Here is a 26,632-nt window from a genome sequence, read left to right on the forward strand (position 1 = left end):
GGACAGGATTGTAATAATTACTGATTTAGTGGGGGAAATTAACACAAACATAAAACACCTCTCATCACCATATTGTGATGATAGATAGTGTACTCTCAGTGGACACTCAGCACTCTTAGACAGCAGCTGGCTTATCTTTTCCAGGTTTCCAAAGGGAGAAAGCGAGCTGTTAAATCAGCGTTTTAATCAATATACCAATCTTGTTTAAGGCATTCTGCTTGCTACTCATTTAACCTTCAGTTACCAGAGGAAAAAAAAAAAAAAGTATGTAGCAGCATCATTCTGTACTTGTCCCTCCACCACTTCCTCAGATTTTTATTTTAAGCCACTGAGAAATATCACTAAAATACCCAGATTCTGGTTTCACCTTAAGTTTTTCAGTAATTTAGTAACTTTCCTTAGAAGTGAAAAAAATCTAGTTCTTCAGTAGACTTTGACTGAATAGGTGAACTGGTATTTTACAGAAACAGCACATTCATAATGCTAGTAATATCACAGTCACTAGAAAAAGCAAAACAACAACTACTTCAGGCTTATAAAAACAAATCTATGTATTTAGTTTATTTCTTTGCTACAATGTAAACAATTATTTGGGGGTTTTGTCTCTTTTTTAGTACTTTATAAATAACAGCACTTTGCAGACACTTTTTCAACTGAACCCCTTCAGTGAAAAATATTAGTGGTTACGTATTGCCAGTAGCTTCAGCTGCAATGAAAAAGCATGAGGTGAAATTCCGTAAGGTTGTCAGGATCTCACTGGATAAAACATCACGCTCAGAACCTGGAACAACACCTAAAAAAGAAGAATTTGGCTATTTAATTCAAATGCTCTCTAAAATGCCTGGGTTTGTTTACTGTTGTTAAGGAAGCTTGGGAAAGTCCTCAAGCAAGGATTAGTGAGTATGTTTCTGTATTCTGCTTAAGACCAAACAGGTTGCCTGCCTTATTCCTTCAAGTTATGATGTTTTCAGTTTTACCACAAGAGCTAATCAACAAAACAGAAATACAGAAAATGTGATGATTTATAAATTAAATATAGACCAGCAAACCCATAACAACAATGTGGGTTTCTTATTTTCACTGCTAAAAACATCAAGTAGATGAGAATTCCTGGGTAGATACACAAAAAACCCCAAAATCAACCAACCAAAAAACCAATAATGTGCATAATCTGCCATTACCACATCCTACTTTACACCTGTAGGAAATCTACACTGCTCACACCACACAGAACAGTGTAAGAATTACTGCAACTATTTTCAGAGTATGGACTTTTCAACATGTAATTAAAAAGTCCATCGTATAAACAACTAGAAGTCAACTTCTTTCCTGACAGTTGTACTCCAGAAAATGTGTATTACTTTCTCCTGAACCTAAACAAATTTCCCACTAAACTGAGCCTTCTGGCAGCACATACTTGTGTACACAGAGACTTCACAGAAAACAGAAACCACAGCATCATTTAAAGAGAATATTTCTCATTATATCTGGATTCTCCTTTCAATTTCTTTCTGAATTCTCAAGACACCCTGTATAAAAATGGAATACCTGCATGACTAGGAGGATCATCATTTTGTAGGTATTTCAATTGCTCCTGCTGCTTGTTTCCCTGTTTAAGCACCAAACTCCTGGTAATAACCTGCTTTCTGTACTGATAACTGCTTAATTGCCAACGCAAACACAAGACCCATACAGACTAAGTAACTAACCTTCATGAACAGCCTCATTTATTATAAATTGGGGAAAGAATAAATAAATGTCTCAATTTGTGGCATCTTTACTTTGCAAGATTTAAATAGGAAACAAACACCGCCAAGTAGAGCTTCATCAAATAAAGCACAATACAAAATTCATGTAATGTATGTATTTATGGCCATTTTGTGGTCTCTTTCATAAATAATGAGCTAATGTCATTCATTTTTAAAAGTTTTATTTGTTTTCATGGACTCAAAGTAATTCCAAGTAAAGGCCAACTTTCTGATCAATTTTTAATGTGTACAATAGCAAACACATTCCAAAAATTTATAATATAACCTCCAGTTAGTCCTACATTCATATCTATGCAAAAGGACTACTACAGTTTTCTGTATGAAAGAGACTAATCCAGTAGGTCAGCAGCAAAGTCTTAGAAAATTCTAAAACCTCAGGATACTTGTCAGCAACAGATGTATTAGTTTCCATTAAAAAAGTGTCCCAATATGAACTTGAGAGTTCATAGCCTGACAACGTAAAAAAAATTTTTTTCTTTAGTGTTTACTTCCGAGAAAATATTCTTGATATTCAAAATACTAACTTCAAAGTAAAATGACCACCTAGAAACAACTAGCAATAGTTCTGTGTTTGCCAAAGACACTATGAGTTCCCAAGGCCGTTTATTTTAACGTTATATATGACACTACAGTCACTCTTCATAAGCATTCTTCGTATTATAGCACCTAACAGACTTGTCATCAAACCATACATGCTAGTTTTGAATGAAGAATGTACAATAAAAATGAGTGTTAAAAGTGAATTCATACTCAGATATGCTAAAGATACTAAAGCAAATTTTAAAACTATAATAGAAAAATCTAATTCAGTGAAATTCCAGCATTATTTTCAGCTAATTATTTAGTTGGTTCACTATTTTGGAAGAGTTATGCCAGCAGGCTCTATTTACAATTGTCAGAACATGAAGATTAGATTTATTAAGTGAGAGAAGGAAAAGAGGAAATCTGATGGAAGGTTATGAAAAAAGCTTCCAACATTTGCACTATGTATTGATTTACAGTTATTAAATATGTGCTATAAAGTCATTGGAATTGCAATAGAAATAGCTTTGGCACAAAGCAAGCCATTTTGCACATAACATTTTTGATGGCATACATGAGGGTGCTATAGTTACAGTGAGGACTGGAGCTATAAATTTCCTGGTACATCTTTAACTTAAAAACTGAACAACAATGTTGCCATGGGGTTTTTTCCTAACAAAAAATTTTAATGGAAAATTTTTAACAAATAAAAACAGAGATCAAACATAAAAGTATATCCAACAGCAGATCCAAGCATGCCAAATATGTAAGACACAACCTTACATCAATCAATACATTAAACTTCTACACATGCTAGTGACCTATTTAGCATGTTGAAAATTGTATGACTGGCTCTTGCTGTTGTATATTGTGTTTGCTCAGCTCTGTAGTCAAACACATTTTATATTTGTTGATTTTACTCTTTTGCAAAGCATTTGCAGTAGCAGCCTTGACATTTTGAATTATTTTTTTATTTTTTCAGACTTTATATTGTTCCTAGGAACATTCTATACCCAAAGAAATATAGCACCCTTATTTTGGACTATCATAATTTTAGGCTAAAGGTACATTCTCTCATCTACTTAGAGTTTACGAAAACAAAACAGGGCACAACAGAGATAAACACGGCACAGCTTACAACAATATTCAGTTATTTTTTCTTAGGCAGGTTGTAAATCCTCTGTCTTTTTTTCTAGACAATAATAGCACTTGTTCAATTACAACAAACCATTTAGTTCTCTCTTGCCTAATGAATTGAAGTAAGAGCTGTGGAAAAAAAAATGCCAAGTGGAACAGAGATTCAGAATTCTGGTGTGGAGAAACCATCTGAACAAATTTTAGAGTCTAATTTTATTATACAGATAATTACCAATTAAGTTGGTTACAAAGTATGGAATTTGGAATTATGCTGAAAGTGTAAAGCAAGGAATTTAATCAACTTGTTAGTAATCTGAATCAGCATACTCCGCAGAATAATGTATGTAATAGATTTCATTCTTACAGCTTTTCAACCTTTAAAGCAAAATACTGGAAATAAAAAATGGGAAACATCCACTCCAAAAGTATTCCCCAACAATGAAGAGCCATTCTTAGAATATCATTTTTTATATGACAATTTATACCATTCCGTGTGGCCTGGAAGTTGGGGGAACACTAATGTGCTACTAAACATACTGCAGTCACACAGTATGCAAAATTATATGGGTTACAAAAGGAAGAGTAGGCAAATCAATACTAGCAGGAAAACCACCAATACAGCCCTACATACTTTTTTCAAAATGTTGATAGGACAAGGACAGCAAAAAATGTACAAAAATAAAGGGTGGTTTTTTTCTTTAAAGTAGACCTGTCTTTGTAAGTACTGATAGTTTGACTTATCTTAAAATATTTACTTTAATATTCTATATTTTGAACCAAAGTAAAGAACACAATTTATGATGCAATACTGCATATGCATTTTTTCCCCACACACTCATAAAATATGTCATTTCAGTGTCTTGTTAATGGAATTTGATCATCTCAAACAAGCTAGATGAGTTTGTGGGGTTTTTTGTAAAATCAAATTTCAATATCTTAACACTACTTTAATGTAATTCCTTCAGTATAACAAAGGTATTGAGAAGTAATCACAATGTTAGAAGTATCCTTCTAGCTCTATACTGCAACATAGTTTATGATCAATAGACATTGCTAAACATTTCATCCATAGAGCTCACTAGCAAAACTAAAAAAAAAGTTAAGCTTTCAGCCACAACAAAGATTTCAGGATTGGGCCCTCAAGCAGCAGAAAATTAACTGTAAAAGTTGTCAGTATAAGGAAAATGTATTCAGTATTTCTGTCTGAATAATTTGCTTGACAAAAATCCTCTAATGTTTTGCTTTAATATATTTAGCTACAGAATATGCTTTATTCTTTTAAAGGAAGTCAAAGGAGAATTCGATACCGTAATACTTTGTACATTGTAAAAAAGCACACACACAGACCAGTAAAACTGAAGCAGTTACATTTTCATTGTAACATGTTCCCGTATTAACAGAGCTAAAGTTACATAGGCAAGGTAAGGCAAAGATAAATTGCTATTATTCTGGCAGGATATTAAATTCAACATGGATCTAGATTTTTAAGAGGTACAGAAGACTCTTGTTTAGAATTACTTTAGCACAGTGTTTTCTCCTCTAGAATGAAATTCAGTGACCCCTTCCTTCACTGTTTTCTTTCTTAACTATAGGAAGAGGAACTGAAGACTCCTAGTACTGACTACACTTTTTATTACTGTAGCAGGGCAGAAGCCTCAACTGTGGCATTTTCTTGCTTGCGTCTGGGTGACAGTCAGGAATAGGGACACAAATTTCAAGAACACCTTTCATTCAGAGGATTGTTTGGGTAATGTGCTCCTGAAAGACATAATCCATGAAAATTCCCAAGCCACTGACTCAGGCACAACCGTTTTACTAAAAAAAAAATCTTCAATCTAAAGGAATTTTAAACAGAAGCACACTGAAGGTAGTACAGCACTGGAGAGAATAAAAAACAATGTGGTACTGCTACAGTCAATTTCCCACTGGAAGGATATAATTACAAAATGAGTTTTCAACACCTTCAACAGTGAGAAACCATTGTAAGGAAAGTAAAACTTCCTTGGAACACAAAGAGAACGGTAGAGGAAAGCAGCAAAAGAAAAAAGTCTGTGTATCATATAGGAGATATGCTTACAAATGGCTAAAATGCTGGCTAAACTTTGTGCACCTTACTTTCAGCAGTTCTGAGTTAATAACAAGGCTATTTTTACTAATATGAACTCCTTTAGTCACTGCCTGCTAGGACATACAAAGTCTGAAATTCACAGGAAATTTGGTAAGATTAAAGGTTTTCCTATTAAAAAGGACAGTTTGCCCAACTTACTATTCCAGATCTCTAGTCAGAGAGAAGCACATAAACAAATGAAGAGAGTTTTTTCAAAGAAAACTACCTATTCTGAAAGGCCATTATTTCCCACTTGTGGCAAAAATTTACAGTTAGCTTCACTGAATTAGGGAACCATCAGCGAAGAACGTGAGCAACAATGACAAACAAGAACATCATACCTGGAAAAAAGGGACCCACTCTTAGCAAAGTACATTGCAATCATTCAAATCCCAGTAAGCAAAAGCAGGCGGCCACCAAGAAACCCATGACACAAGGTGTTTGCAGCAGTTGCCACAAAGGTGCACCACCCAATGCAGAGAAATGCAAGATACAAGCCTGATCAAAACACAGTGTCAGAGTACCCTCAATCTTAAGAAAGGAGTCGAAAACATTCTCTGTGGCCTATTCTCTATTCTGCAATCAGCTCTATTCTCTCTACTCTGCATCCAAATAGGACAGAAAGGTATCTTTCAAAAAGATGAGCATTGAAATGATACATTGATGTTAAAAACATACTTTAAAAATCCCTAGTTCATGTTGTAATGAGATACAGTCTGAATAGCAAACTGCACCTAAAAGGTAGGTAAAAGCCCTCCTCTTAGTTGCTATTCTCTTTAATTCCAAAGATTTAATTCTGTCAAATGGCGGGTATAGTTTTTGATATTCCAGTAAAGAGCTGGAGGACAGCAGCAGCTTAAAGGTTAACAGCACTGTAAGAAGTTTAGCACTTAAGTTGAAATTTCCAGAGTACACAGCAAGTGAAGGGGACAGAAGTAATGAAAAATATGAATACTCCACTCTTTTCTCATAGATATTTGCAATGGCTACAGCAAAGAAGAGAATGCGTATTTCACATTAGGACAAAAGCAAGACTAGACAACATTATTTTTGCTTGTTTGCACTAGATTATCACCATTTCATGCCAGAACATGTTATAATATGCTTGAAGAAAAAACAATATGCAAGCTATTTGTAATTACTGGTTTTCATGAAATTATTCTTCAAGATACAACAGTCTACTTTTTCAAGAACAGGAACTACTTTTGACAGCATAGTTATAAAACGTCTTTTTTTTTTAAATAAAACAATTTTAGAAATAAAAAAAAACTTCCAAGACACTAGAAAGCAAAAAAGGCAAGAAAAATTATATCTTTTGAAGTGTAATCCAGTGACAGCATTACCATTAAAAGCGCGGAACATCTTTTCTAAACTTACCTCTCCTCCGTTAACATACTCCATCACAAAACATAAACGATCCTTTGTCTGGAAGGAATATTTCAAGGACTTGCAAAGAAAACAGCAAAACCAAACCAATTATCATCTTGTATTAACACAATTTCTTGCACTTAAACTGTAATAATATTTAATTTCATCCTCTTAAGCAGACAATTCTGACTTGGTGAGAACTTTCAGAGTAATTAAAAGTGTAACTTCCTATCTGGCGCTTGAGATGAATTAACACAAAAAACATCATGTCTTCCCTCATCTCTGCCACGTGGCCATTGATATGAAAACACCATGCTTATTACAAGAAAATACCAAATAGTTACTAAAAACCACAATTTTCTACTGCATTTCTCATTGCCATACATGGTACCAACTATTCTCACTCATCTGTTTTATGGTGTTCACTGTCACAATGCCCATCAAGACAGAGATTACCATATTATTTTTAATTTCTCCCAAACAAAATCTTAAAAGTTATCTTAACCTCCAGCCTGCTTTCATATCCAAAGCAAGGACTCCAGTTTTACATGCGATACAATGTTAAAAACACTAAGTGCCAAATGAATATATTTATTTATGTATCATTTTAAAATTGTAACAAAGGTTATTATCATAATTAAATTTTTTTACTTATCAATGTTGATTTGATTTTGCTTTGAAAAATAATACCAAAGAAAATCTACAGATGCAGGCTTGGCCTAAAAGATGCAAAATTAAGTAGAATTACATGTAACAAAACCATAAGGAGACTCATATGACTTAAATACTGCATGTCTACTTAAAGTATTTTTAATAGTATCAGAAAGCTATAAAGATACAACTGCAGTGACATTGTTGCATGATTTGCTTGGAATTACACATACTCCTGCTTATCTTTACACTCGAATTTGAGAAACTTTGGGGGACCTAATTTCTCTTGACTGAATTTCCAAGAATATTTTGGCCAGGAAATATAAATGCAATCCTCTGCTTTCTAAAGGGTTTATGATTTTCTAAGTAGGAAAGCTTCCATGTTATACTTTGATATTTTAATACAAAAAAAAAAAAAAATTTTTTTCCTTTTCTTAAAATACATGCTAAATATCTTTTTGAAATCAATGAAAATATTTTCTAATATATTCTCAAAGGAGTGGTATCGTGATTACTTCTACAGAAGAAAGTCAGTTGTAAAATTAAAACCGTTAATCAGAATTTGTCATGAATCTCAAAAATGTTCATGTTCTTTTCACTATTTTCCTTCTATTCAATATTAACCATATGAAGTCAAGGATATTGAAGCAGTGGGGTTTGAGTTTTGTTGCTTAATGGGCTACTTATGTTGAACATATAGTTATTTTTATCATTTTATTGAATTCTTAATTAAGTTTTGTTAGCAAAAATTACTTACTTGACACTATGAAATCAATAACTTTTATTTTAAAAGTGTTCATATACAAAAATCACAAAAATTGCACAACAGTTACATTCTACAACAACATGTGCGGTTAAGCTTTACAAAATTATTAGAAACTTCATTTCTGAACTCCTAAATACATATTCTGATACAGGATATCATAAGCACCAGATAGATACTGCTTGTTTACAGATCATCATGAGAAAGACTTCAAAATTTGTTTGTAAATTATGTTCATAATGGAATACCCATCATATTGAAAATTACCTGCTAATGTACTTAAAACTAATTCCTAATACTTACTGTTAAAAAAGGGTGTCTGGTGTTTTTTAATACTCTGCTTTCAGTAAGCGTGTGAGCCACTTCATCCTGAGAAATAAAGAGTAGAAGAAGTAGGTCTGAATTAAGGGACAAAATTGTCATTTAATTAACTGTGAGGAAAAGGTCAACACTTCCAAAAAGAGAAAGCTACAGTACAGTTTTGGAAAATGAAAAAATCTGAAACAAACGTGAAAAATAATTCACCTTTTTTGAGAAAATGTTTTAGAGTAAATTTAAGTTTGGCAAAATACAATTTAACTTACTTTAGTTTCTCTTTTTATTTTCTTGCTTTAAAATGAAGTCTTTAAGTTTATATCCAATGCAGGGAAGGAAAGAGTTATAATACTGGATTTGATAGTTTAAAAATATAGCCATCACAACTTCGCAGTTCTGGTTTGAATCATCTGAACAACATATCTACAGAGAGATTGAATCAATTTGCAAGAAACGTACACAGGTACTAACTGACAGGCAACTACAAAGCCGTGTCTAACGTTAAGTAAAGCCAGTTTTTCGGTTTTTAAACATTCTCTTGGTTTGGTGTTTGTTTTGTTTTTCTGTATAGCGATACCAAACCCCCTCCTCATCCCCCGGGGCTGCCCCAAGCTATTCCGACCGGGCCTGACCTCCTTCCCCGAGGACACAGGCCTCGTCCACGGCAGGTGGGAGACGCGAGGCCTCCATGCAACCCCCATTCCCAGCCAGATTTTAAGAAAAGGGCAGTTTGGAGAGAAACAGGGACACTCTCCTGTCCGTCAGCCTGACCAGGGAGGATTAAAATGAGCCCTGTGCCAAAGGGAGAAACTAACCCACCTGGGCGAGGGTTGTGCCCTGGGAAGCTCACCCGTGCTCACCCCTCTGGGTGGGAGCGGGGAGGGGGCCCACGGGGGGCGAGGAGCAGCCTGCAGGGGTGACAGCACGGCCCGGAGGGCAGGGACACGGCCCCAAGGGCAGGGGCACGGCCCCGAGGGCAGGGGCACGGCTCCTCATGCCACCAGGCTTGCGGAGAGCCGGGGCCAGGCGGGGACGAGGGGAGAAGATGGCGGGAAGAGGGCTTGCCTTGCACTGCGATGGCGAGCAGCTCCCAAGGACTAGGGAGAAAAGCGGGGCATTTAGGAAGTTCATATTAGGTATACACGACCATTTTATGCAATTCTACCAGCAGTACATGCCGGGAATGCCCCCTCCCCAGGCTGCCAGGGGCTGGACCTAAAAAGCCTGAGAGCCACTAGGCTGGGTTAGCCATTTTCTGGAGCACTAGGCTGCTGCTGAGTATTATGCAGAGCCGAAGACTAAATGCAACTCAAACTTCAACCATAATCCTGCAGAAGTAAATATATTTAGTCAGAGTATACTTTATTATTGCTACAAATAATACCAATATAACATTATTGTACTGCACATGCTTATCAGACTATGCTCTGAAGATAAGGTATTATTAAACTAGAAAGTAAACACAGATGTCAGGAGTTTTAAGTTAGACACTAAAAATTGTCAAAATAGGAAGTTAAACCACAACCACAACAGAGTTAGTGGCACTAAATTATGGTGCCATTTATCTGAATAGCAGTGCAACACTGTGTATACACCACAACCACATACTGGGGGAAAAACAAAAAACACTTCAAGGAGAAAAGCAAGCCTAAAGTTTTATTTACTTATTTTTAAACCTCGGTGTTTCACCACATATGGGGCATAAAAAGCTGGCAATGGCCAGTTTTTCTGGCATTGCCTCTGAAGTTTGTAATACTGGTAGCAATTCCCTGGTAAGTGTAATATTAATCTGTCATGAAAATTTTGGATCAACAGATTTAGTCTGAACTGGGCAGATGCTTCTAGATACAGCTGTCAATGTACCACTTTTCAGCTTCATATTATGCTAACTGTTACAGGATGACATTCTATACTGTGTATTATATCACGTTATAGGCAGTTGCGACTGCAGATCTATTCTAGCTGGTGACTGTACCCTTAGCGCTGATCTTCACAGGTTAATGTTATTGATAAACCCCTATGGCATACTTACAGACTGACTGGGCTAGACAGCTAAGTTCAGACTCCAGGCTGCTTTTGTTTTTAGTTTGGGGTGGAGTGGAAAAAAATGGTATTTGGTGACTATAGGGAAAAAAGCATGATCACTTCACTTGTGAAGATCTAAGCATAGTCTATTTTTTACTTTCATCAGTTTCTTATCAATACACAGCCATACTATGGAAAACATAGAAGGACTCCTTTCAAAACAAAATTCCAGTTCTGAGGAAGTCAAATTTAAAAGACTGAGGTGCTCTCATTTTCATCACAGGATGAAAGGCATGTTTCCGCACACCCTTAACCCTCTTGTTAGTCTACAAATAGGCAGACAACCAGATCCTGGTCTGCTTCGAGGAGTGCCAGGTTCTGCCCAATCTGTCACTGAGCTACTTTTCTGTTTTCAGGTAAATAGATCAATGAACAGTTGCATCCCTGATCTCTTCAAAATTTTTCTGGCTTTATATATACTTCTATGAACAAGAATCTTCACTCAACAGAGAGAGACAAAGTTATCCAACAATCAGTGTTAACCCTTCTAAAAATTCAGCGATATTGTAGCAGCCAGCAAAGCAAACTGAAAAACTCTAAAATTCAAAAATGTGGGGTTTCTTTTATTGACATAACAAAACAAGCTGAAATGCTCTGAAGGCTGGAAGGGTATAACCAAGGAGCAGCAGAACAGGAGCTCATAGCAGTCAGACATGAGACTCCCCTGAGGACCCCCTGGGTGCCACAGGTGAACAAAAAAGCACTGGGGAAGGATGTCAGGCTGGACACTGGGTCACAGCATGCCGTAGACAGATAGGCTCTGAGACCCACAGGGCAACCCACAGAGATTGCTGCCGTTTATAAACTCTTACAAGGAGGGCCACTGAGTGCTCCTTCCCATGCAGAATCAGGAGAACGCAGCAGTGATACCCTCTTTTTTTTCTGTATCTCCTGATTGTGAAGAAGAAAAGGGCCCTCTGTTGCTGTTAGTCCAAATCATACACATGCTGACCAGCCTGCCACTGTACACAAGACAGCTGCTAAGGGCACGTAGAACTCACAGGTCAGTCTCTTCTCTGCTGAAGACATAAATTTAAGTCTCTCCTCCTGCACCAGGGCTGGTTTTCATGACACTCAAGGAAATATAAATGGTTTTGAGGTTTCTACTCCTCTCTCAAATTTAAGCGAAATGGATCAACACATTCAAAAGTTATTAGAAAGTGACTGACAGAGATAGACAAAAGAACATAGACTGCAAAACTCTGTAAGCCCTGTTTTCATAGGCCAATAGGAAAATCGGAAAAATCTGAAGGACTTTTTAAAATAAAATATGTGTAAACCACAGTAGTTCCCATTCCCATTCAGTTTTTACAAATACTGGTATTGCTAGCCTCAAGCATTCAAAATTCTCAGTTAGATCCACATCCCTCAAAAACCTCCTTACTTAATAATTGGGATTATTTTTAATTGCATCTCATGGTGATAAGAGCATGTAAGTGTCTTGCTCTCAACTTCTTCTGTGCAAGTGGGATTCAAAACTTTAGAATTGCTAGAAATAAAGCTCAGAGCAGATGATCTTCAAGCTTAAACTTTGTAAAATTATGACCAAGCACAAGAGCTAGTAACACTAAACCTAAACAAGTTTAAGTGACTAAACCACTTGTTCAGACACCAGCTTCAGACTTTTCTTGTTCCTCAAACACTGAGAAAATGAAATTGTTAGTCCCATGCACAGCCATCTTATCTAACAGCTGAAACAGAGCACAGGCCCATTAAATTAATTGCATTTATCTGAATAAACCTCAGTTGACTTTGAGAAATTTTTGAAGTATGTAATATACCCTACAATGCACTTTTTCTTGTTTTAAAATTGGACTGCACTATCTTCCTGCCAAGAGAACTCTTTCAATGCTTTAGCACACTCTAGGTTATAAGACAGTGGAAAAAGGCATGCAAAATGGGTACACATACTTTTTTTGGTATTGTTGCTTTCTGAAGATACACGCGTATTTCTATCAAACTCAGTTACAATCAAAAATCAAATACATCTTATGTATTAGATATTGATTATTCCATTAAAAAAAAAGACACAATATTAAAACTATAACCTTCCTTACCTTTGCAATAATTACTTCTTTTTTCAAAATCTTCATAGCATAGTATTTCCCACTAGCTTTCTCTCGGACAAGGATAACTTTGCCAAACGTGCCTTTGCCCAGTAGTTTTAAATAGTCAAAATCATTCATTGTCTATAAGGAGCAAAGGACAAGGATTAGCAAGACTTATGCTATCCAGTTCCAATGTGCATACAAGTGTGTCCACATATAACCAAATCCTGTTACGAGTTTAATTGTTCATAATAGTTAACTGTATCCTTTAACCACTAGGATATATTGTTCGGTACTATTATTATAATGCTCTAAAGTCAAGTACTGCACAGTATACTACACACACACTTATTTTTACAAAGCACACACAGAACAAAGTTTTATCCCATACCAGCACTTCATGAATGCTTCACATCTAAGAAAGCTCATCAACTCAGGTATTACCAGGGACACAAGAACGTGGCATATCAGCAGGTTTTGCATAACACCAACCACCGCATTAATGACTTTTTTGAAATGTACATGATCCTCACTGCAATATTATACCAGTAAGACTTTACAACAGTCTTTGCATTAGAGGTAGAATTCTAAAAATTTGTATACAGATTACAATTGGTTTTTACATAGATCAATCTGGCTCTGAAAAGGAAAAGGTGGCATGTTTTCCTCTTTCATGCAACTCCATTATAGTGACCATTCAAGCATCTAGTAGCACCCTAGTTTTGCAGGTTAAATGTAGTACATCCAAGAGCTGGTTCCACCAACACACAATCTGAGTCTAGTAGGTTTATCAGCTCAACTGGAGTGTCACACACTGCACGAATATAACCTGACAATCTCAGATCCCAAAGCAGTTTAGCCACTTTCATGAGCACGAAGCTTGAGTCAATAATCATGTTAGTTCTGCAAGTTCATTTCACAGACACCTCAGAAGCACCAACCCTATGGTCTTTGCATTAGATGCGAAGATGAGGATGTAGAAAAAACAGCACAATACTGAGAATGTAGTGACTGTATAGGGTCACCTTGGACTGACAGCAGTGTTTCTTTGGCCAACTCAGGGCCAATTGTTGGCTTCCACTGTGTGTTTCCACAGCACATCTTTCAGCACACTGTGTTACTGGCTTGGTTGCAGCACCACACAACTACACTCAGGCCATTAAGGCACCCCAGCAACCTTCAGGAAAGCCATTAAAAGCTCTGAAAGCCAACACACTCACCTATTCTTGTTATAGTACTGTCCTGCAGTATCAATAACCTTCCTTCCTTTGTGAATAAAACACCTCAAAACACTTAAAAAAGAGTAATTATATTCAATATATTTAATCCTGTTAGGTGTGAGGAAAAGAAAAGATCGTGCCTTATGCTTCATCTTCCCGGTGTCTCTTCCTAGCACCAGTTGCAGCCTCAGCCAGTCTTCTTGAATACTGGCATTCCAGATAAACTTCTACTTGTGCCTGCCTTAGTACTTTCCTTATCCCTACCAGAAACACCTCTAACACTGCCTATGTACCTCACACACATTCCAAGTGTAGAGCTATTGCGCATATCCCCAGTGTGCAATCACAAATATTGGCAGCAAAACATATTCTCTCTTGTGAGAAAGAATAAAGGGCAAAATTTGCTTCTGAAATTATTCATTTCTTTAAGCTCAAGTGCATGATACAATTACTGTGTGTCTGAAGTTGCTGTGCACAAACTGTGAAAATAATTTATGCAATTGCTTACTCAGAGTCAGTTTGAAATCTGCTCACATAAGGGGTAGAACTGAAGTTCCATCAACCACTTTAATGCTGTAATTCCTTAGCTTTTAAGTGTTCAACCCGCAACTTAAAAGCTGCAAAAGGTCTCCGACAGACTGCTTAGGCTAACATCTGAATAGCTAGATATTTCAAAGCTTTATTAAAGAGAAAATGCTTTCCATATATCAATCTTCTAGCTATATCAGCAGGAATTTAATCTTTTTCCCACGTAATGGTTGATTGGTAGCTTCTAAGCAAGCTAACCTTGGTGAATTCCATTCTTTCCTCACACATAAACATACTTAAACATTTTGCACTGACTTGTTTTGCTGCCAAAACCACCTCACATCAGCAAGAACAAAACTGCATTTATCCCAGTAAGAAATATCAGTAACAGAGATTGGAAAGGCTCAGCATACTTTTTACCTAAAGCAAATCCACACAAGCGAGTGTAAAGTTAAAGTTTATGACCACAGACAAAACCTTAAATGGTCAGCTTTTCCAAAAACTACTATAATGTGTCACAACTAGTGATGCATGATGTAGTATGTAAAGTGGCGATCCAAACACTATGTGGCTACTAGTACTTCATCAACTAAAGGTAGGACTTCTCAAATGCCACAGTCAGTACTTTGGAAAGTCAGGTTATCTGCTTCAATAGTTCTATGATAACCGTCAAGCAAAACCAACTCCCTTTGTGCTAAAGTAGTGAAAATTGACAAAAACATATGAAAAATCCAAAATGCATTCAAACACAATTCGGGCAGAAGATGAGTCATTCACGGCAGAATCCACCATATCTTCAGCTGTCGCGTTCCCCGACAAAGAATGGCCAACAGCTTTATTGATGAAGAATACTGAGTTAGTGACCATAACAATTTAACATTTCTAACAGTCAAAAATTTATAGGATCATAAGCAGCCTCAAAGGGGTAACTTTTTCCCATACCTGTGATCTTCTTTGAGAGACTAGACTTAGAACGAGGCTATCAGAGCCTGAATAAAACCAGCTGAGAAAACCAGCCCTTTGCCCACACACCAGAAGAGGCTCGACTGATCAGAGACATGGGTTTGATGGGGCAGCAAGACAGTCAAATGGAAAGACTCATTCGCCCAAAATTTGCTTACATAATGTTCATCAAAGCAGTCATGAATCTAGCTGCAAGCTCAGTGAAAACAAGTTTTTAAAAAAAAAGTGTATTTATAAGAGGAAGGTAATAGGTTTGCAAGACTTTGAGCCGTGGCTTAACAGCAGATTATGGCAGTAGTGCTAGTTCTAAGAATAAAGTCTCCTGATGCTCTCACTCTTCACAAGCTCAGCAGAAGGCTTAGAGATGATATGCAGTGCAGGGTAACTCAAAAAAATCTGTCAAAGAACACAAGACCTCGGGAGATAAAAACACAGATGCCATAGCTAAGGGTGTACTAAAAACTGGTGGAAAAATGGGAATACTTCCTAAACCTAAGGGATGTTGGTAAGCAAGTTTGGAGGCTCCCATAAGACTGGATTCTTTCTCCTTGATGATTTTCCCACCTTTTTAATTCCTACTGGACTCTGAGGATTGAATCTTTTTCCTCATTACATTACTTTTTGGTTTCCACTGAAAAATCTATCCTTTACTCATCCTGCACCCTGCAAAACAAATTTGTAAACAAAGGAAAAGCAATGAAGCTACAGGAAACTGCAGTAACCAAAGAACCATATGATGTTCAGCCTTCTGTAAAGCCAATTTACTTCTCTATGGATGATCTGTTCAAAAGAATACACCCTACTACAGGTGTTGAAAATTCCTACCAAGGAACTAATTTTTAATATTCCCGATTTGCGCAAAGATTGTACCACTTGAAGTTTTCATCTGACTTCATCAAGAAGAAATTCTACTTACAAGGAACAGTACAGCAAGAAATAAAAGCAGTTTGCTAAGAATTTCTAGTGTTCTTAGTTTTAGTGATGCTATTACTGTAAAACTTAAGTGGCACATTGACACCATTGTAAAAAACTGAGAAAAAAAAGTGCTTTTGGCTCTTCCAGCTAATCTGTCCAGGGACGTTGCTGTCATGTCTGTTCAAATCAGCTTCCACATCCTAAAGATTGTTTTCTTCATAAACCTTTTGCTACCCAAACAGGCCCGCTCCTCTCCGTCTTGTTTCTTAATCTGATTATGCTCTTCTACTCATATGTACACCATCTGGTGCATGCACAAGCAAAATTCACTGGGCTTAGATGTAAAATCAGGTGACAAAATAAGCTTGTAGAACACACTGTGCAAAAAATCCCTGAAATGAAAAGAAAACCAATACCAAAAAAAAAAGCAATAAAAATGCATTATGTCATTATAACCGAAATGGTCCAGATTACATTAACAACTACAAAAGCTTAAACAGAAGCTTTTCAGAAACATTTCTACAAAACAGAAACAGTTCTAAAAATATATATTTTTCCCAATTTCAGTTAACACAGAGAGAGTGACAACTCCCCGTCATTACAGTCACTTAATATTTTTTATTCAAAAACTTCTGAGAATCTTTCACTAAAGTCTTCCAACAGTCAGAAATCTGCAGTGGGATTTTGAGTTTTGGCAACAACAACAAAAAAATAATCATTGTGGTCATCGGTATGCTCTTCACTGGCTACAAAGGCTCCATTCTGCTCTATTACTAGGTGCTGAATATCGTCATTTTTCATTTCACCTTTGTTTTGTAAAGTTTGCTTTGGGCTTCTTGCCACAGCCGTTAAATATTCTGCAGCACTGCACATGCACTGTCCCAGCATCTTACTTCAGCATTTCTTAAAGCATAAGCGGCAAGACAGACACAAAACTGATCTTCCTCCTCCTGTTCCCACAGCCCCTTTTGTTGTATGGGAAAATGCACTGCACCGTGAACAAGGAAAGCATACATTCCAGATAAACTACTTATATTACACAGCATTAATTTTGACACCTTGAAAATGCTTGTTGTTATGCAGTGGTTTTGTACTCCACTAAGAGGATACACCGGCTTGGAACAGTGCTCAGATCTTTAATAGAGCAAACCCAAATCCCTTCCACATAATCGCACTGCCTCTCAGAAAGACTGACACACCTCGAACGCTGCCTCTCTCTTGCTGTCACTTATCATATTTTACCCCAGAGCACAATCATTAAACATCTATGCCACAAGGCTGAAAGTTCAATGTCAACCTGACAATGTATGATGAAAGTATTGTTACAGCTGTATATAATCAGCTTTTACCTTTTTCTATAGCGGAAAAAGGTTAGAAAATTGCATGCAATGAAAAAAACATGAAATAATTATGTTTGCACTGCAAACTCAAGTTCTCAAAAGTTAGGACAGGATACAACTAAGATTTAATATGACACTTTTGTTATATTCATAAGGGTATCGTTTTCAGGCACTGATTTTTCTATGATTCTTGCTTCATATAGTACAACAAACAAAACATGCTCTATGAGTAAAGGCACAGGTTCGCTATTTCTTTTCAGTGTTCATCATTCAAAGGCACTCAGTTACATTAGTATAAGACTATTTTTCTGTCAGCAGACTTCCACTTAGTTTTCTACAGGTTTAACTTTTAACTAGAAAGAATGAAGCCAGTCCTACAGAAACACGTTATTATTTCTCATGCAATTCCAAGGCATTCCTTGAGTCATGTCAATCTTGTATAGCAAATGAGACGTATCCATTTGAATGACCCATTCTTCAAGAGTAGTTCATACTTACAGAAACACAGGACAAAACAGAAGCACAAAATAATAAGCAAGTTTCTGTGTGGCGCTGAGTCTTTAAAACATGTTCTTAGTTGTGTGTTTAGCCTGTTGACTCTGGAGATACAGCTACATGTTATAACCAACAATGTACATATTCCTACTTATATCAAAAGCTGTGAAGGACTGCAAAAAAATAAAACATTGCTTTCTCTTACTTCATTGAAAACTAAAGCACAGTTATTTTCCCAGATAGCAAAAAAAAAGGTCATTAAAAGCCAAATCCTGCTAGCCTTTCTCATGCAAATTATCTAATTTGTACTGGGTATTATTTGCATGAGAAAGGGGGCAAATCTACTTGTCTAAAGAAAGTATTTTATTACCATACTTCTAAAAGAGTAAACAAACAAAAAGGAAAAGATGAAAATAATATTCAAACAATAAGCAGAATGTTAACATGTCCCTGAATAGTTGAACTTTGTTTTTCAGAAGTGCTATATCAGATAGCATAACAAATAAATAAAAGTAGATCAGTTCAACTTTATTGAAATACATCAAGTAAGTACTTTTACACTTTCAATACACTGAAATTTTTACAGAAATACTATTCCCTGTATATTGTTTTACCCAACTAGACCATTCTACAGAAGTTATTTACATACTAGTTTTGTCAGTTATTTTTTAATGTCATTACCTTTCTTTTATGATGGGTTGTTGAAGCATCCATCTCTTCTTCTCCTATATTGTCTATCTGTGAAGTTGGACTACAGTTCATCCTCTCCTCTTCTTGCCTCTGAAGTCTGTCTGCTACAGCCTGGATTGCTTCTGTCCATTCTTCCCTGCCATGAACAAGCCAACACTCCTATTAGAAACTCATAAAATACATTCAGATAAATGGTTTATAATGCTTCTCACATGCTACCTTGCTTCAGTGTTCAATTCTCATGTTACACAGCAGAAGACTCATATAAATTAATCACTTCAATTTCCTTCCAAATTCTGCATTATGGTAAAGGTAGTGAAGTTGACCAGCATCAAAAAGGATCACTACACAGTTAATTTCAAGAACTACCAGTGTTTGATTTTTAAGATATTTTATTAGTGAAAACTTGAAAACACTTGCTCCAGGTATAATACAGCTCAGAGCATAGAATGTCGTCTCCTATCGACACTGCCTGAAATAACTTGCTATTTTAAGAGACTTTTTGGTATTCCCTCTCCCTGCGAGACATTTTCACAGAAAAAAACCACGCTGTGTGTTCAACTCTTTGTCTCCTCTTAAAACTCAACTCGTTGCCTAATTTCAAACTCCCCTGAGAAAGAGGCCCTCAAAGATAACTAAATTCTTACAAGCATCATAAAACCCAGTGGCTGCATGGAGGGGCAGGCCCAGATGAGAGTTTCTGTGGAGGGACAAGCAGGGGCAGCTGAACCCATGGCTATTCTGCGTGCTGGCTAACCAGCGCAGGTACAGCAGCCGGCCCATCAGCACGCCATAGCCCCACACCAAGTGCAGGACCTGTTGCTTTTTGCTCAGCCAGCAAGGGATACGGGGGGAGTCTGGTGGTATTACTGAATGCAACAGGAGGTACTACGCTGCATACACAGAAGAAAGAGTGGAGAAACAGTACCAAGGTAGAGTAAAAAAATTCTAAGCGAATATACTAATGAAAGAGAAACAACAGAAAAAGCAGCCATTGGTTATTTATTGATACAAACAATATGAATAAAGCCAAATCATAGTATTAGTCTCAACAGGACATACGCCCACAGTGGGAAGACTAAGTGCATCTAACCAGAGACACAGCATAGAACACTGTAGCAAGGCACACCATCCCATACCTCCTACATGCTTCTGGTGCGTTAAAAAGTTAATTCTTAAGAGTTTGTGTATGTTTACTGAAACAAGAAAAACTAACAAACAAACATAAAACAAATTATTACAGAGTATCTGTGCCAAAAAAAGGAGCATATTGGGAGGAGTAAAAGAAAAATTTAAGACAGCAAGGCTGGAAAATACTTCAATGCAGACTTCTACTGTTCAAAATATAACACTTCAGAGACGTATCATGACATAGATTGAGCTTATTTGAACACACTCATCTCGCCTACTCGCAGGCAACTCTTACGCTAGCTATGAGCTCAGATAATATTTTACAGAAGCTGATCTGTAAATTCTTCAAATAACTGTTCAGATGGGCTCAGAATATCACAGTTCCAAGTGCTGATCACTGTGCAGTCCCAGCAGAGACTGTGCCAAGGCTTCTGTGTAAAGAACACGGAAAGCACAACAAAAATAAAACCCTCACCGTTCCTCCGGAGTGTCTACATGGAACGTCCTCTCTATGACAGTGGTCCACTGAAGACATCTGATGATGAATGTGTTTGGCTTTGGTCGCTCTGTTTTCATTAGCTGACATTCTAGAGAATACATGACATTGCCTGGTTTAGACACTGCTAGTTAATGTGTGAAGAGCAAATAAAATTACTTTGATAAAATACGTATGGCTTATGTATATGTATCCAGCACATATAAGGAAATACAGAATAGCAATATAACCATGGGCTTGAACAAAAGGTAGCAGGTAATAATCCTAGCGTAAAGAAAACAGCCAGAGGAATTGATGTAACTTGTACCGTTGCCCACATAAAGAGAGCGATCTCCATTTGCAAACTAGGTCTGTGTTATGAGGGTAAGAAGAGTATTAGATCCCGGATTGCTCTAGTATGCCAAGGTAACAGCAGTAGCCACAGGCACATTTTTCCATCTGTACCTTGGCAGGAGGAATATGACATTTTCCCTTCAATGGTAACCATGCCACAATTACCCACGCTACTGCCACTTCAGGATTAGATTTATTGTAAAACACCGTATCGATGAGAAAATTCAGATGTTGAAACTAGTCTGATTAAACATAGAATAACCACACACACACCCCCAGTGGGGCTTGTCCCAGGAAACCATCTAGTTCTCTCTGTGCCTCAGGGCAGAATCAGGTCTACCTATGCTACTTCTCAAGTATTTCTCTAAACTTCTTCTACGATCCTGGAAAAGTAGTAATTTCAAAACCTCTGTAAGCAAACTATTCCATCCAACTATAAGGAAATTAATTATTTTTATAGTTGGAAGATTTTTTCTAACATTTAATACAACTGTTCCTGTAATTTAGGCATATTGTTTCTTGTCCTATTGACTAATTTATCTTTTCAGCAGCTATCCCTTTTAGACACTTGAACACTATTTTATCTCTCTTTAGTCTTCTCTAGCCTAAATCAGTTCAACCAATCTGTCCTCACAGGTTGTGCTATCAGACCCAAGATCTTCCCTGTCACATAATTCTAGACATACAGTAGACTGCCTATTACTCCTTTGTCACAAGACCATAACACTGGTAATCCAGGCAATGGTTCAATGAGACTGTGTATTAGATTTTATGATACAATATACTGCACTGTTACATCTGCAAAACACTGACGTACTAAACTCTTAGTCATGCAAATATATTTAAACATTTTTGTGAAGTTAAGGTTACTCTGTCAAAAGTGTAATTTGCTTTCCTGCAGCCACCACAAAACAGACACAAACATCACATCTCATGTTCTGGAATGCTATCACTTGTTCAGAGCTGACCCAGATCAGTATGATCTAAATGTGTGATCTAAAATGATTTCTCAGGTTCACAAATCAACCAATAAAGAATATAGAAAAAGAATTCCTGTTGACTTACGATCCACCGTAACTTCCTTTTGGTAGAGCTACCACTTACCAGTTGACCCACACCTTTTACTGACATAGCTGACTATTCTTTAGCATAAAACCTTGCACTTATTCTTGGTGAATTATACTTTATTTACTCCAGTTAATGTCAATACTTTACAAAAGTCATGTTAGGTGACATATACCACTTCACAAGGCATGCTATTCTTTCACAGAAATAAATTATATTGGCTTGACATATTTTTTCTTCACAAATTCAGGGTCCTGAAACCTCAACTATCATCCACAATTTTACAGGAATGCTTTTTAAATATTCTCCAAGGAACTGCATCAGATCCAGCAAATTTCTAAACACCAAACATACATAAGTACCCTCTACCCTGCTTTTTCCTTCTCTCTTACGCCTTTGTTGCCGGTGTTAATTGTACAAGACGCATACTCATAGCTTACCTTTTGAAATGCAGCTGCATAGTGGAAATACATTAAAGCAATTCTCTTTAATATTACTAGCTCACAATGAGCTTAAAGCCTTAGTTCAAGGCTTTTGATTGATTTGTACGCCTGAACACCTAAACAATTTGGGACACAATTATCTAAGAAACAGCCTCTGTCTCCGCGATAAAAAGCCACAGCAAGTATGAGCAGACTTACTTATACTGGACCATCCTTAACACTGGCATGATAGAACTGATATTAAGGGGGGGTCTTTGTGAGGATGCCTTTATTTAAGAACTTTCCTGCATACTGCAATTTTTTTATTTGAAAAAGCCAAGAAGAGTGGAAGTGGATACGTCTGTCAATAGGATTTTTCTTCTGCGGCTTAGCAGAACACCTCAGAAGTTTGACATATATATATAAAAATATATAAAAAATGAAAGAGGAATAAAGTAAATATTGCTACACAGGTGCATATTCATTGATGCACAAACCTACATATTCACCATTACATCTATGAATTACAACGTAAGTCAGACTGCTCACTGGTCGAGGAGATGACATTACATTTAACAAACCTGCATACTCTGTGGAGACTCAAAAGAGAAACAGTAATCCAACCTCACTGTTTTTATAAACTCAGCTAGGCCGTGGATGGGATGAGAGCCATCCTCAACATTTAGAGGAAAGATCCACAGCAGGATGGACACAGGAAGAGGGAATTTAACACAAAAGCTCAAGAGAAACAAGGAGGACAGAAGCGGATGACGGGAACTTGGGGAGCATGACGAGTAGAGCTGCTTAGAATACTTAACCAGGCTTGTAGCTGGGTGCAAATATTACTCATGACAGCAAAGAAACCCCCACCTTCAGGAATATGGTTTCAGTCCAAGTTATCCTCATGATGACGGTGAGGCTAGGGTTAACAGGCTATTTGTTTTCTTAACTTCCTCAGCTGTAGCTCTGAGGAATGTGTCAGGCTACCTCCGTAACAGAAGAGACTAGAAGCATTGTCTGCTCTAAGATTATCTCTTCTTTCTCCTGACGAAACCATGCTCTCATCTTTAATCTTATCACACTTCAATCATGTAGGCTGAAATTTTCTTTGCTGGGTGTCTGCCTAAAGCTGCACGCTGCTGGAAAATACTACTTTTTGGAGACGAGACTTAGAACTTGGCAAACCAAGACGTTTGATATCCTTTTAGTATTCCTGTGAAAATGTAAGGCATCTGGCCACACTACATGTGGGAGGGATAAGAGTGCAGTGGGAGGAGGGTAAAAAATTACAATAACAATTACTAAAGCATAAAATCATTGAAAATCTATGCATTGAGTACAATCCAGAGGCTACAGCTATCTCCTGCCTCTACACCTGCTAAATGGGAAGCTCTTTCTCCCATATTCACAATGCCTCATCCTATTCCTCAGACAATATGAAACAGAAACTACTCATTGAGGCAAAATCCAATACAGAAAGATGGCACACAGCAAGTTATTTACACAAGAGATGTCAGGAACAAAAGACCAGGGAATAAAGGGAGAAGAGTGGAAATGGGACAGGAAAAAGAGTGGAACCTGTGTGAGAAAGAAAAACTTGGGGGATAGCTAGAGTATAACTAAACTAGAGCAGCTAGTTTAGGCAGAAGAAGCTGCCAGGGACAGACAAGTGAGGTGACTGTGTTAGGACAATCTGAAGGCAAAACAATACAGAGTCAAACCTGCAGAAAAGTCTGTACCAATTAAAAAGCACATCCTCTCCGGTGCCTGTGACGGAGCCGAAGATTTTGAATTTCACCATTCATTTTCTGATTGCAAATACATACAAAAAATGCATACAGTAAAATAGCATTAATTTAAGTTTGCCAACTCAAGCATGCAAAAATTGGAAATAACAGAATTAAGCCTGCCTATGTCCAAATGCTATCTATAATGTGGTCTTTACATATATATAGTATAATAAATATATTATATATGTAAGTATGTACGTTATGTAAATCTGTATCTAATATATAGATGTACCATTGGTACTATCTATACTAATTTTTTCAGACAGTCCTCAAAGTGATGGTGTGCATTGTTAACAAGAACAAAACATATGGATGCATATAGTAAACTCTGTAACTATCAAAGAGTATTTACTCTCTGAGTTTTCATTACAGATGATTAACTAAATCAGTTAAATGTAATAAAAAATACCTTAGTGATTAAAAATGGCACTGAAAACATTAAAAACCAAAAATGCCATTTCACTATCACTGAAGGATGCTATTGAAAAATAAAATCTAGCAAAATTTAATGAGTTTTTTTTTTTTAATATTCTGTCAAAAGTAGCTAATTTTCTTGTGGAAGGTTAAAAATTAGTACGTTCCTATCCTTCCCTTCTGAAGCAAAAAGAATTTCAGAAAAAAGGTGTAAGACCAATATATTTCTAAAAGTGGTGTGATACCCATTCTTCTCAAGCAGATAAATGTAACTGAAGTCTGCTGATATTTAGTACACCCACATACTTCATGGGCTGCTGTATACAAATGTATGGGATAAACAATATTCCTGTCATGATTGCAACGTGAATAAAAACTTGTTTCTGAATGTCTTTCACCTGCAGCTAGGGGAAAAAAAAAAATCTATTAAGATGAGTAAGTACTCTAATACACAGTTACTGCTAATTACCAAAATATTTTTCTACTAATTACTGGAAAAAACGTAGTAGTTTTAAGACAGAATAGTTTGGAAACTACAAAAGCACAGAAGAACGAGTGAAACCGGCTACTAAGAGCTGGCTCCAAACGCTCGAGTGATAGTTGGGTCATTACCAAGAGTAGAGAACACTCTACCATAATGTCTTCAAGTTTGCTACTATACATAAACATATGTAATTAAAGGGCTGAATCTCAACTCAAAACAGTTGGAAGTCTAAATTATCATTCAAAAAGATGAGTAAGCCAGTAAACAGACAGACTCAACTTTGCGTTCTTGTATGCTAGCCATCTACAACTTGGAATTACACATTTTAATCCGAAAGCTTCCTGTCTTGCTGGGATTAAACATTGGTCTTGAGAATTTTCACCTTTAATATTAGAGGGGATGAAAAACCTTTGGGGAGAACACTTGTCCGAAGCAGCAAAATACAAAATCAGTAACAGACACTGACAAATCTGTTCCAACAAGTCTGTAGCACTCATTTGGCCATTTTTTTATCTATACAGAAAATGGAAAAAATGAAATAAAACCAGTATAAAGAAACGCAATGGATGCTTCTCAAGTATTGAACTTCTCTTTTTAAAACAAAAAAAGTCAGGTACATACCAGAGGTTAACTTTCGTCTCCATATCCACAAACAATCTGACAATTCTAAAATGTTAGACTATCTTTTTCAAATAACTGCTACTATCTAAATTAAGTAGCTATGCTAGTTAAACTCTCCTGAGCAACTCTAACTACAAACTGTATTTCAAAACGTTCTGTTTACTTTACACCATTCTGAACCACAGATGACAAAGTTTGCTTGAAGCTGTAATTACTCTGCAAAGCTGGGAAGCCAATTAGAGGGCCTGAAACCTGCCAGTTCCAAAAAAAAAAAAAAAAAACACCACAGATCATCTGTTCAGATTTTATTAAAAAGTTTAAAGTTTGAATTCTATAACTTTAACCATATAATCACCAGTGTTCTTTTCCTAAATACATTCATTCAGTATAAAAACCAGAAAGAACTCTAATACCATTTCATTATTTCATATATGGAAGCTTTCAACTTCAGCAGAATTTGTTGATATGGCTAGACAAGAATACTAAACATACAAGCAGCCATAAAAATTTGCACTAAAAAATGAACAGAAGGTTGCATATTTGAGAAATTATTTCTAATATAGACTGAGTTGTAGCACAAAAGATAACTTCCTGTGATTATCATATGATATAAAAGAAGTAGTATTGAACCACTGCTTGCACTGTTCAGAATATATGCACTTTTAAATATATACAGAGAGTGCTATCTATTTACAGATATCTATATCTATCTATCTACCTATTTGCATTACAACTTCACATTGATTTCTTATTCTTCTCTTGGTCCTTCCTTCACAAGAGAAACACTTTTGTCCAAACCTTTGCCTATTCAGTTGCTACTCCCATTTTTTCTTTCTAATGTCAAAATTTAATGAACACACTGCTTACTACTACCTTATTCCATTACTGCTACTCTGCACCCCAAATCCACACTTTTCTCTGATGACCTTTTTTGTTAGACAAGTAGTAGCCAAGTAGCAG

The 26,632-nt window shown here is 36.6% G+C and overlaps 1 protein-coding gene across 1 annotated transcript in view; it reads right to left on the minus strand.

The window, feature by feature from the left end:
* Positions 1-26,632, minus strand: part of AKT3 (AKT serine/threonine kinase 3) — a gene marked incomplete at both ends in the record, with an annotated part of 140,939 nt that overhangs the window by 39,073 nt on the left and 75,234 nt on the right. Inside the window, 5 exons of the mRNA XM_081997128.1 lie at positions 6,913-6,981; positions 8,621-8,686; positions 12,775-12,906; positions 18,908-19,052; positions 20,523-20,634. Of these exons, the coding sequence (XP_081853254.1) occupies positions 6,913-6,981; positions 8,621-8,686; positions 12,775-12,906; positions 18,908-19,052; positions 20,523-20,634 (524 nt within the window). The remainder of the gene's footprint in view (positions 1-6,912; positions 6,982-8,620; positions 8,687-12,774; positions 12,907-18,907; positions 19,053-20,522; positions 20,635-26,632) is intronic.

This window comes from Phaethon aethereus, assembly GCF_964289735.1.
Source record: "Phaethon aethereus genome assembly, chromosome: 3".
NCBI classification, from domain to species: Eukaryota; Metazoa; Chordata; class Aves; order Phaethontiformes; family Phaethontidae; genus Phaethon; species Phaethon aethereus.